The following is a 13,034-nucleotide window of genomic DNA, read 5'->3' on the forward strand; positions in this document are numbered from 1 at the left end:
CAAAGAATGAGACATCCAGAGACTGTGCTCTGCTCTGTGCTCTCAGAGCCAACTGGGAGGTCAAGGAAAGCCTGCTGGTAAGTAAACTTGTGCTGTGCTGCTCATGCTCCACCATTCTCAGGTACATCTACTGTTAACCCCAGCAATAACCCTGCCTAAAAGCATGAAAAAAATCTGCAGCATGTATAAAACCAGCTTAGCCAACTACCTGCCTAAGTAATCCACTTCCCTTCATTATTTACTTTAATCATGACTTTACTAGATACTCCCTTCATTATGTTTTGTGTGTATCAGTATCTCTTTCCTTTGTACTTACTCTATTCAGTACGAAAGCTCTTGCACAGCACTTTATAAAAGGCATCTCTGTTCTAAGGATGGTCGTAAGGAGCCATTAGGATAAACATTTAGCACAAAGGCATTGCCCATACATATATTTTTCACTGGTCAATTGGCCATTTAATGTACAGGTATGAAACTGGGCAAAACACAACTGTTATCTACGCTCCCTTGGACCTCATGAGGTAGGAAATCTGTGTATGGAGTGAAAAGGGCAGAGATCCATCCCTTGGTGAAGACATACACCAGGGTCCAATGGCTCTTGGATGGGCCGAGGGGTGTCAGACTGACCTTGCAGCTCTCCAGAATCCTTTCTGGAAGCTTCATGGCAAGATTAGAACTGTTTCTGAGTTGCTATCTTAATATCCTGCCTGGGAAGCATAATTGAAGTCGGCACACGTGTTCTTGGGTTCTCTCCACAATCTGGGTTTAATAAAGTCACACTAATAGCATGGAACTGGATAACCACATTTAATTATCCAATGTAACATTTCTGTACCACAGTCATTTATTCAGTTCCTGATAACGTTTCAAAGCCTGGTTCAGACATCTACAGTATAACACAGCCAGAAAAGAGGATGGCCTCAGCTGTGTGATGATCTTAACGACAACCACCACGGTAAAGACAGTATTTTAAAGGTCCTATGGTATACAAGAGAGGTGAATAAAGGAGAAGAGATGTAGGGTAGGTTTCCGAGGGCTGGAGAAGGATTTAAAGTATCAGTAGCAACAGTAAGTCAGGCAAAAAGTCTGGCTGTACAGCAAGAGCCATGGTGACACTTCTCTAAGGTACAAACAGGAACAGCCTCTCGGCATCAGGAGCCTCTTAGGGGTTGAAACTAGATGGTTTCTAAGGTCCCTTCCAAGCCAAACCATTCTGTGATTCTATGATTCGATGATTCTAGGATTCTGACTCCTCTACGTGTTCCCCACCTTCCTCCATGAACTACTGCAGAAACACTAAACCAAAGTCCAGCTGCTAAATTCAGCTTAGCTGAGTCCTCAAATCCATACCTTTCATATCCAAATCATAAATCAGACCAAGCAGATCACCCGAGAGGAGATTCAAACAGGGCAGGTTTCGAGCAGTTGGAAGCATCATGAGATGTTTCTCACACATGCATAGTTGAAAATGAGCTGAATGTCTCACAATGCTTCCAAAGCACCCTGCACTGTTACTGAGGCATAAAAAATGACAAACATTCCTTCCCTGGCATGCACAGAAGCCACCCATTGCTGGTCTTGTCTGGTGTGGAGGGGCCAAAGAGAAGCCTCATTTCACTTTTAATACTTGTGCCTAACTCTCACCTATCAAACCCCATCAAATCTCTAAAGCTACTGCCACCATCCTCTCCCTTTTAGAACAACTATGCAAAGAATATATAAGATAGTTCCTGCTTGCATCCAGTTTTCCATCCAGGTCACCCCATTGCCATCAGCATTAACATCTCCTTCTGGGACCAAAGGCCAAGGAAAATGATGGGAAATCCTCCTTTTGTGCTCTCAGCAGGAGGTGAACAGGGCTCATGAAATGGGATGGACCTGCTGCTTGCACACGACGAAGACACCGTGTTGTATGGCCATAGTCTTAGAGCACACCATGTGTCACCATATTGCACCTCCCAACCTCCCAGCCATCATGGAGCTCCCCAGATGCCCAGAGTTGACCCCCTTTGACTTAAAGAGTAATTCCTTAGAAACACCATGGTTCTTATGCACAGAAAGTTGGGGCTGTTCAGCCTGGAGAAGAGAAGGCTGCATGGAGACCTCAGAGCAGCTTCCAGTATCTGAAGGGGGCCTACAAGGATGCTGGGGATGGACTCTTCATCAGGGACTGTAGTGACAGGACAAGGGGTAACGGGTTCAAACTGAAACAGGGGAAGTTTAGATTGGATCTAAGGAAGAAATTCTTTACTGAGAGGGTGGTGAGGCACTGGAATGGGTTGCCCAGGGAGGTTGTGAATGCTCCATCCTTGGCGGTGTTCAAGGCCAGGTTGGATGAGGCCTTGGGTGACCTGGTTTAGTGTGAGGTGTCCCTGCCCACGGCAGGGGGGTTGGAACTGGATGATCTCAAGGTCCTTTCCAACCCTAACTATTCTATGATTCTATGATCTGGTGGCACTGGCCATTGGAAAGTCTGAGTTTCAGTCCTGGCTCGGAGTAGTCTTGGGGTGAATCACTTCAGTTGTGATTTTCAGAAGAGCCAAGGGGAAGTAGACACCCAAAAGCCAACGAGAGCTCACACGGGATTTGAGCAACTCAGTCCTTTAAAAACAGCCTTAAACCTTTTGGCTCAATCTCTCCAGCTATAAAGTGAGGATAATAATCCCTCTTACATCATGGGGAGGCTGTTATGTACATTAATGAGATAATGCTCATAAAGCACTTTGAAGGTGAAAAGTGCTATGCTGGGAGAAGCACTCTTATTATATTTGAAGTGAAATCTCAGGGTTTCAAGAAGAGACCAAAAGCCGTATTTGAGAGCAGCACCCTCTAAAAACACTTTGGAAACCTTTTCATTTCAAGAAGAAAGGGGAGAAAAGCCTGTAAAGGTTCTAAATAAAATGCAGCCCACCTCTAATTTAATAATAGTCAAACTGATTTTCTTTTAATTTGTAAAAACAATTTACTGCTGGGCCTAGACCCCGAACGCCAAGTTTCAGCCCACAGAGGGGTTTTTTTCCCTTCTAATGGCTGAGTTATAAACCCTGGAAAAAATGCTGACAGCCCCTTTACTATAGCAGCACTAGCGGGTGCCCTATAATGAACTTTTAAATGACTTGAGATAATATCTGGAAAGCCAAGCCTGAAATATAGTTCTGGGTTTGAGCCGTTGCCAATGCAAACACAACACATCATAAGTCATCTTCATGATCCTAAGCACATAAATTGGAGACACTGCATATAAAATCCAAATATTAGGTATCCTTCATGGCCAGCCTTTCTGCCGGTTTGATGTTACAGAGCAGCAACAGCTGTGCGAGGACAAAACGTAGTGTGTTGCGTGCCTCCAAAGGAGGGAAGTGTGTGCATTGCCACGGCTCCGGGTTGACATTGTTAAATAGGAGCCTGCCTGGCCGTCATAAATCCTGAAGGATTCATTCCACTGCTTTTAAGTGGAACCCAGGTGGCTTTCAAAATAAAAGCTCGTCCTCTCCAGCCAAGGAATGTTAATCTCCTCTGTGACCACGCGGTTACTCTATCTTAAATTACCAAAGACACATCTTAGAGCAATAACACCCTCTTTGCTGGGAGGAGGATTTTGAGACCTTCCCCCCCCCCCAAACACCGTGTGAGCTGTATGTTTCTGATTTCACTCGGTGTTTAAAGCACGATGGGGATGCAGGATTAGCTCCTGAAATGCTTATTTTATGAGAAAAATTGTTGTTTCATTTATCCTTTTCTTTCTGCCCTTCTGATCTTCTAGAATATTCAAGGAAAAGCTAAAATCAAAGTCTCCATCCAAGTCATTGCAAGCCTGAAAACAGCTTTAATCCAAGTGTGCACCAAGTTACGTCCCATTATAGACATGCAACAACACACTTGTCTGGAAAGGAACATCTCCAGACCTTTCTCAAGCAAACCTGCAGCTGTGAGGACACTGTTTCCAGCTGTAGGACAGGAGAGTTAAGCTTAATTCTTTGTCTAAAGGGAAAGAGCCCTCTGGACATATCAGAGGGGCTGACACAGTCTCTCCAATTTAATATATGAATCTGGAAAGAAGCATTTTCATACACTGAGAGCTTTGGATTAACCATATTAGTCCAGTCTGATACTACACGAGTCCAGAGGAGGCCATGGAGATGCTGCGAGGGCTGGAGCAGCTCTGCTCTGGAGCCAGGCTGAGAGAGCTGGGCTGGGGCAGCCTGGAGAAGAGAAGGCACCTTAAGGGGAGACCTGAGAGCAGCTCCAGTGCCTAAAGGGGCTGCAGGAAACCTGGAGAGGGGCTTGGGACAAGGGCCTGTAGGGACAGGCCAAGGGGAATGGCTTGAACCTGCCAGAGGGGAGGCTGAGATGAGCTCTTAGGCAGAAGCTCTTCCCTGTGAGGGTGCTGAGGCGCTGGCCGAGGGTGCCCAGAGAAGCTGTGGCTGCCCCATCCCTGGCAGTGCTCAAGGCCAGGTTGGACACAGGGGCTTGGAGCAAGCTGCTCCAGTGGAAGGGGTCCCTGCCCGTGGCAGGGGTTGGAACTGGATGAGCTTTAAGGCCCCTTCCAATTCAAACCGTTCTAGGATCTTATGATACACTTGGACCTGCTCCGTACCCACATGTATCAGCCCAACACTGACCTCATTTTCTATATAGAATTAATCTCTTTGGAGAAAGTCAACAACACAGAGCCCACCCAGCCTGAAGACGCTGTTGGGGCTTGCTGGATGTTCCATACGCTCAATCAGCTTGAGTTCTAAGCTGAAGAAGCAACCAGCAGGATTTCTGACTGAAGTGTGGCTATAGAGAGAGCACATACTGCTTCGTTGGAAAAAGGATTAACCATTGATTACTTGATCTGCCCATAACTCACAAAGGAAGACAACTCCTGGCAGGTCTGATCCGTGGGTCTGATCAACATACCCTTGTTATTAAAAGGGGCAAAAGGAAGACTCCCAGCTGGAATTTCACTTATTTTAAATGAATAAAAGTAGAGGAATGACAGTGGGAGGAAAGGGATACCGCACTCAAGCCATGATTTGGCAACCCATATGAGGAATCTCAGAGTTAAAGAAGTCCAGACAATCACAAGGAAATATTCAGTGTCAACTGTCTTGGGAGAAAAGGAAATACTCCACTGCCTTTGCTTGCCCAGCTCAGTTTCAAATGAGTTTCCTCAGTGATGTGCATGTGCAAGACTCAATTCAGGATACACGCAGCTGTGTGTTGGGCTTTCTCTTCCCAGACACTATCTAGAGGGTTTAATTCCACTTGAGGATAACTCACTGAACTGGACCAGGCTGACCACCGCCTGAGGCTTTACAGCTTTGCAGATCTCCATGTGTGACGTTCACTGTATCTGAGATTCCCAGAATTAATTGCTGCTTTCTCATAATCAGAAGCTTAGAGATTGCCCTGGACCACAAGGGAAGAGAAGCACAGATACCTTTGGGCTTCCCAAATGTTATCTGGGGCTCAGCACCCAAATCCCACTGCCTTGGATAGGAACTGGACAACTCACTGCCCTCCCTACCAACATATATTCTTAATATGCCTTTGAGAGTTCACATCTGCCTCTCCTTTTACGAGTCAACTTCCAGGTTTAAGGACAGATGTCTCAGGGATGGCTTCAAGGCCACAATCTGGCAAGGGGAAATGAAGCTTTTCTTTACTCAGGAACCAGTTTTATAGCACAAGTAGGAAGCCTCTAAACTTTATCACACAAAAAAAGAAGTGATTTGGAATAGGCAAACAAACGTCCACATCCAGCCATAAACCCAACTACTGAAAACCATCAAGGGATTTTGTTGTCACTTTAGAAGCTGCTCTGCAGTAAAGAGCCACGTACAAAACCTCAAGCTATTAAAGGCAGGGTGTAAGGAAAGGTATGTGCCTTAAGATTAATGCTGTAGAGTCAAAGAAAAGCTGTTATTTTTGACATTCTGACATAGCATCACTTTAGGATCTGGTTCTTATTAGCCCTCTCTGTGCCTTTGAAAGGTCTATTATTTTCTTCAGAACCAAAAACGTCAGGAAATTTGGAACAGAAACTTACAATAAAACACGTCCCTTGACCCTCTGATCTATCAATCTTTCAAATCAGCAAAGATAGCTGGATGAGCCAGGAAAAGGTTGTTAGAGAGTTACCTTAGGTAGAATGCTCGGCTATTCACTGCACACACTGAGCTTATATAAAAATCCACTGGAAGTGAAGCATCTTGTGGCAGATTTTGGCCATGAAGGCCCAGCGTTACCCAGGGTGGTTTCTCTTCCAGGTTGCATTCCGTGACCTCCGAATTTCACACCCTGTGTTATTTATAAACGAGACATTGAAGCAACACAAACTCTCCAAGAAGAACGCACGCTCCCTCAATGGAAAAGCAAACAAAAGGAGCTAATGTACTGTGCCTACACAAATGTGCAAACAAAGTCGCTGTAATTTACGGCCTCGCTACTAACGGGACCCCCCAAATCGAATGAGAACCCTGAGCCCCATTGGGGGAGCTTGATTTACTGAATATCCCCCAGATAATCAAGGGAAATAGAAAGGTAAATGGTGCATGGATGTGAAAGCTGTAATTCTTCCCCTTTCACCGCGCGTTTCAAATTCACGTCAAGTCTAAAGAGGATCTGGAAGTCTCTAAAGAACTGGGGCCACGAGCAGAAGGCCTCGATCCACCTGGGTTTGCCCACGTTTGGGTTTGTTCATGTTTCTTAAGACGTAGCTTGCCCAAAAGTCAAATTCTCCCTGGGACAGCAGGAAGGTTCTCCCTGCAACAACTCATAGCCAGGTCATTTCCCCACCTGGAAACACTTGCCAATGCGACAGCTTCTCTCTGGATTCATCAGTCAGGATGGCAAGGCTTGCTTTTCCCCTCAAGAAGTCCCAGACCCAAAAGGTCCATCAGCAGCATGGCTGTACCCACCAGCATGCTCTGCAGCGCCTCTTGTGCTTCATGGCCTCCTCCATGTCCAGCCCACCCTGCCAGGGAACGTTCAGCCTGCACAAGGCTCTCCAAGAAGCTAACAACACGCAGTGCCAAACACAGGGTGGTGGAGTGGATATTGCAGCTCTCCCATCCGCTGTTTTGGCCCTCCATAGTTATTTTCAGCTCTGGATGCCCAGGGGAGGGATGCTTGCTATAGGTGATCCTTGTATTGATGTGCCTTTGAATACTCCAGGCTTAACCTGAAACCACTGAGCGCTTTGGGTGCATTTTGTAAAATCCTGACTCTCATTGCCAAGCTCTCCAGGGAATGTTTGCTTTCCATCTAAAACCTGGAACCCATGAGACTGGTCTAGTGCTGCTACAGCAGTGACCGCAAGGTCTGCGACACACAGAGAGGCTGTGAGGGATGGGGAGCTCAAAGTCTAGGCTTGGGATTGTGGATGTCTGGAAATGAAAAGGGTTCCCAAGCCCTGAGTCATTCTAATGTTTAATACCTGTTTGCCAAAGCAGATAGGCCATGACAAGGGAAAGAAAATAGGCAGTATCTGCAAAGACTCACATTAACAGGTTTTCTTTGGAACATGAAGGACCAAGTGAAGGAGGAAGTACCAGCAATGAGGTAACACTGAGAGGAGGGACGTGGAGCTGTTGGAGCGAGTGCAGAGGAGGCCACGGAGATGCTGCGAGGGCTGGAGCAGCTCTGCTCTGGAGCCAGGCTGAGAGAGCTGGGCTGGGGCAGCCTGGAGAAGAGAAGGCTCCTGAAGGGGAGACCTGAGAGCAGCCCCCAGTGGCTGAAGGCCAGGTTGGACACAGGGGCTTGGAGCAAGCTGCTCTAATGGAAGGTGTCCCTGCCCATGGCAAGGGGTTGGAACTGAAGCTTTTAGGTCCCTTCCAATCCAAACCAGGCTGGGATTCTGATTCACTGCTGTCCTCAGCTCTGGATCCACCATGGCCAGGACACATGATTGTGCATGGGCAGGGAGCTGCTATGATGAAATGAGCTCCTAAGGAGGATGCAGATGGGCACAGGGGGACCGGAAGGACCTGATCGGGGTAGCCGCAGCGACAGCATCATTCTCTTATCAGCCCTGTAGAGTGAACATCCACTGAGGTTGAATCCTACTTATAGTCAAAAGAAAATAGTATTTCAAAGCTGACTCTTTCTTGGCAAAGACTCCAATATTATCTTTGCCTAAGGATGAAGAGTTCCCAAACAATTCCTCTACTGTACCAGATGTAAATAGGCTCTCATTGAAATTCAGACCTATCTATTTCTTTGTAAATAAACTGACATCTGACGGAAGGAAAAGCCAACCCTTCCACAGTTGTGTTTGTAGAAGAGAAGCAGCTGAATGAAGGGCTCTGCACCTTTTTAAATAGAGATCAGGGAAAAGAAGAGCTCATGGCAAATCGGAAGCTTTCTCAAAGAGATGGAGCGCGAGCTTGTCCTGTAGTGCAAGGGGAGAGGGGAGGCAATGTACAGACATGGAGAAATGAGAGACCAGAGTGCCTTCAGCAATGGGAAGATTAAAATACAATGGAAACATTATAATATGCTCAGGGCTGCTTGTCTTGCTCCCTCCTATAGGAACCCCCATAGAAGGGGACTTTAAGCCTCACAGAGTGATGAGCTACCGTCCCCACTGGACATCTCCCACATGCCAGGCAGCTGCAGGCTCCCCATCCCAAGGGACATTTCAGCCAGCAGCTTGGGGGTGACAGACATCCTGCCACTGAGATGGGCCTTTCCAATGGCCAGACCCCTCTTCTTCCCCCTGAAGTTCACTTATTTCTCCTTATACAATTAAATACTCATTTAATCACACCTTCATTTCTCTTTTCCCTCATGGCATTCCCTCTGCACACCATGATTTACCCATCGGGAAAGACAGAAACGCTCATGGCCACATTTCCCCTGTTTTAAAAGCGACTATTTGATATTTTTTATGCCCAGTTTGTTTGTTGTTTTAAGGTTTTGGTGAGAAACCACCTCCTCCCTCCCATCAATCGCTGCTTTCAACAGCTCTTCACGGGTGGCTGCGTCTCTTTTAAATTCATTTCCTGTTAAAAAGAATAAACAGGCAACTGTTTAATGCTGTCAATTTAGCTTATTTCATAGACATGGAAACCTGAATAAGGCTCAGTTGTATGATAATCACAGCAGAGCTCACCGAGCAAAGGGAAAGCACCACATTAAGTCATGGTTCCAAAAGGCAGGATGCTGTTTAGCGAGACTATGAGCTTGTTCCTCCTTCCCAAACACAGGAGGGATGTGGGAGGAAGAGATGCTCGTTTCCAAATGGCAGCAGGTAGAGCCGCTTAAAGCAGACAGCCATTTAATTGGGAAACGTGGCTGGAAGCCACTTTCATGTGGTGAACTTAACAGGCTTGAAAATGAGGTTTACTGGGACTCCTGCGTGACCTCATGGCTGAGTGCCGCAAGGACGAGAGGATGTTGGTTTCTTGAGGTGCTTGTTTGCAAAAGAAATGGAAACTAAGAGCATGTCTAATTCTCCCCTCTGAGGTTTCAAGACACCGAGTCAGCATGTGCTGCTGCGTATTGGGCTTCATACAACCAAGGCAATCAAAGACCTTCAGCAGAACCAGCAGCTCCCACATTAAAGCCCCTGCTTCTCCCTTAGACAAGACCAAGCCTGTGCTCCTCGCTTTGCTTGTAGGCCCATGGGGAGAACCCGCCCCTCTGACTAAGCTTTTTGGGCAGCAAATGCGTTTTAATCACCTATGTAAATCCGTGTTTAGGTGTGTAAGCTTACAGCAGTCTAAATGCTAATCAGGTCTAGCAAAGGGGCTGGTAATCCCCCAGGAATGCAGGATTCAGCCCAGCGAGTGGTAATTGCAGCATTCCAGGTGGATTAGAAGCGGGAAAGGATTTTACTTGTTTCTGACAATATAGCTTAGGAACAGGTGCCATGGAAGCAGTGTGGAAAATGGGTTCACTACTGACACAGGCTCAGCATTGGCACAGAAAGTGTGAGCCTTGCTTTGAGCAGTAAGATGACTCAACACCCAGGATGGTGGCAGTCACCCCAGGCTTTGCCTCTGCTAGCTCTGGAGCTGTTGCTTTATGATGGAGCCACGGTGGGACATCTGATCCCTGGATGATACAACCCAGCATAGAGAGCAGAAAGCAAACAGCAAGAGAGGCAGGCAGCTCCTGCTGCCCTTCGGAACCTTGATTTGTTAACTAGCTAAATCTATCATACAATCCCAGCCTGGTTTGTGTTGGAAGGGACCTTAAAGCTCATCCAGCTCCAACCCCTGCCATTGGCAGGGACCCCTTCCACTGGAGCAGCTTGCTCCAAGCCCCTGTGGCCAACCTGGCCTTGAACACTGCCAGGGATGGGGCAGCCACAGCTTCTCTGGGCACCCTGGGCCAGCGCCTCAGCACCCTCACAGGGAAGAGCTTCTGCCTAAGAGCTCATCTCAGCCTCCCCTCTGGCAGGTTAAAGCCATTCCCCTTGGCCTGTCCCTACAGGCCCTTGTAGGGAAGGGGCATTTCTCTCTCTCTTATTCAATACATCCATTATGAAGCTGCTAAAACACCCCGTTTCTGCTTCTCTGGCCATGCCTCCTCTACCACACGTATGTTTTTTGCCTTTTGGTGTTACTTTTGATCTTTCTATTTCTCCTTCAAGGCTCTCTAAAATTCTGCAACTGCACAAAGAAAGGTTTTGGAATGTGGTCACTTGGGGCACACGCTACTGAAAGAGAAGAGAATCTGAACTGCCAGCTTAGAGAAAGCTTAAGCAAAATATGGGTTAGAAACCACTCTGGTCATAAGAAACCAGTCTACACAAAACCTCCCATTAGGAATAACACCACAGAAGCTACTGGGGGCTACTTTTCAACACAGATCAGATACAGTTCACTGCAAAATTACAGTATCTTCAAAACCTTTAATGCACTTTCCCCTCCATCGAGGTTTTGGTTGGAGGCACACAGCCTGCTGTGTAATACATAGCAATCTACCAATTTTGGGTGATTTAGCAATCGAACCCTTGGGCTCACAGTGGAGAACAAAGAATATATCACTGATGAGCATGTGCAATAAAGTATTTCCACCCCTTCAGCAAAGCGTGGCTCTGTCTTCTGTGAGAGCAATCTCCTAGAGAACAATCTACCCTGCAGGTTAGTAAAGGTTACCTGACAGGGGTATCATAAAAGGCCTGAATTAAGACTGTCCCATTGCCTTCCCTCTGGCACTTCCTAACTTTTGATTGCCTTTGTGGCCTTAACTTGCTTTTTCCATGCCACTTACTCACTTCTCCACAGCTTTGGGATGTTACCTGAGCACAGCCCAGACCTGCAGCTCTGCTATGGACACCTGGATCAATCAGTGCGGCAGGATAAGACACCCGTTCTGTGAACGCCTCCTTTCAGCAATGTGCTGTGAATTGGGAATTCTCTGCTTAGTGACTGTGTTTTTCTCCCCTTCCCATCAGCAAGCACGAACCCTTCATCTTCTCCAACGTGTCCTGGATCACCAGGAAGCCCTGCTCCTTCCCTGGTAGGAAGGCAGACGTGGAAGAATCAACTTTGCCTTAAAGTACTCACTCAGAACTACATATCCTCTTCCTCCAGCACAGAAAACATATTTATGTGTAAACATAAACCATCATGAACACATGTTCATAAAAAACATTATCAAAACACAGACAAAACAGTTGGAAAAGCCATCTGTGGCAGGACTCCTTGATGGGAAATTTCAGTCTAAATAAATAGCTAATGGCTGGCCAAGTTATAAGCAAGTGAAAAGAGTGGCTGACAAATTGCACACTCGGTGTGGCTAACAGCATCCTTCACTGTAAATGTTACATTAGAAGCATTTTAAAGACCAGACTGACTCAGGAGCTGCAGGCCACTGCCTGGCAACAAGGGCTAGAGGAAGCTGAGCGATTTGGCTTAAATAGTTGGTGGTGCCTAGTTTATGAAATGAAGGGGAATGAGAAATGCATCCCTTTGTTTTACAATACATGCCCTTTGGAGAGCTCCAAATCACACATAATTACCACCTGCAAATGTATTTCCCCCGCTCTCTTCATTTCAAGCTTCCAAATCCCATAATAAAACCCATCGAGGCAAACTGCCTGCCTGATGCTTGTTAATTCTGAGTTCAGATCCTGAGATCCAGCAGACAAAATGTCAGGCAGTTCATAAACCAACAGAACTCACATCTTGAAGTATTTTTACCATGTGGAACACTTTACTGGTACAAGAAACGAGCAGAGCTTCCTCCAGGAACCACAGAACCACGTGTAATTCAATGTCAGATGATCACAAGGGAAACAAGGTTTATCTTTAATGCACCCTCACCCCTTTGCTTCCTGACTTGGCCAAGTCAAGAGGAAGAACTGAGATTTTTAAATGTGATTTCATACCTTTCTATATAATTTTAATGGCCACTTACCTTTACCTAATTCACTGGAGATGTTCCATGAGGATGTGGGCATAAAGTCAGCAACAACTGATGAATTTGCTCCTGGAAGGGAAAAATAGAGAGAGAAAAATAAAGATGCTGTTAATATATTGATTCTGTATCATCAGGAGAGTAAAGGGATAAAGCTGCTGTCAGAGTAATAAGATCATCTGAAGAACAGCAGCTCTGAAAGGCACTCGATGCTCGGTGTTGGCAGACATCTGGGCAGCAGAACCAGTGAAGTGGAGACAGGCACCGGGCCAGCGTTGGGGTTGGTTTTGCAGCGCTGTTCCCTGTGAGGCCTTGTGTTAATTAAACAACCCTTCTTTGGGATGCATTTGGCCCACCTTAAAATCTCCCCCTGGGTTTTATGGAGGTGGAATGACTGCAGTGATGAGGTTGCTGAACGTGTTATCTATTAACATTTACAAGCCATTTTAAGCCTGCAAACCCATGTGCACAAGAAGACACCGAAGTTAACAGGGCTACTTGTATGAAAAGTCCTCCTACAACTCATGCAAACGCAGCCTGGAAAGACTGATCTGAAGCATTTTCTCATTGATTCACATTCCTCTTCTTGATAAAGCTGAATGGTGACTTTAGTCTTTACTTGTATTTCTACCTGGTTTTTAACACACAGAGTAAGTTGCATGGAGGATGGTGTC

General features: G+C 46.3%; 1 protein-coding gene across 1 annotated transcript in view; it reads right to left on the bottom strand.

The window, feature by feature from the left end:
- Nucleotides 1–13,034, bottom strand: part of ROR1 (receptor tyrosine kinase like orphan receptor 1) — a gene marked incomplete at both ends in the record, with an annotated part of 181,138 nt that overhangs the window by 48,316 nt on the left and 119,788 nt on the right. Inside the window, one exon of the mRNA XM_080624261.1 lies at nt 12,361–12,432. Within this exon, the coding sequence (XP_080480387.1) occupies nt 12,361–12,432 (72 nt within the window). The remainder of the gene's footprint in view (nt 1–12,360; nt 12,433–13,034) is intronic.

The sequence above is a fragment of the Psittacula echo genome (genome assembly GCF_963264785.1).
Source record: "Psittacula echo genome assembly, chromosome: 7".
Classification (NCBI taxonomy): Eukaryota; Metazoa; Chordata; class Aves; order Psittaciformes; family Psittacidae; genus Psittacula; species Psittacula echo.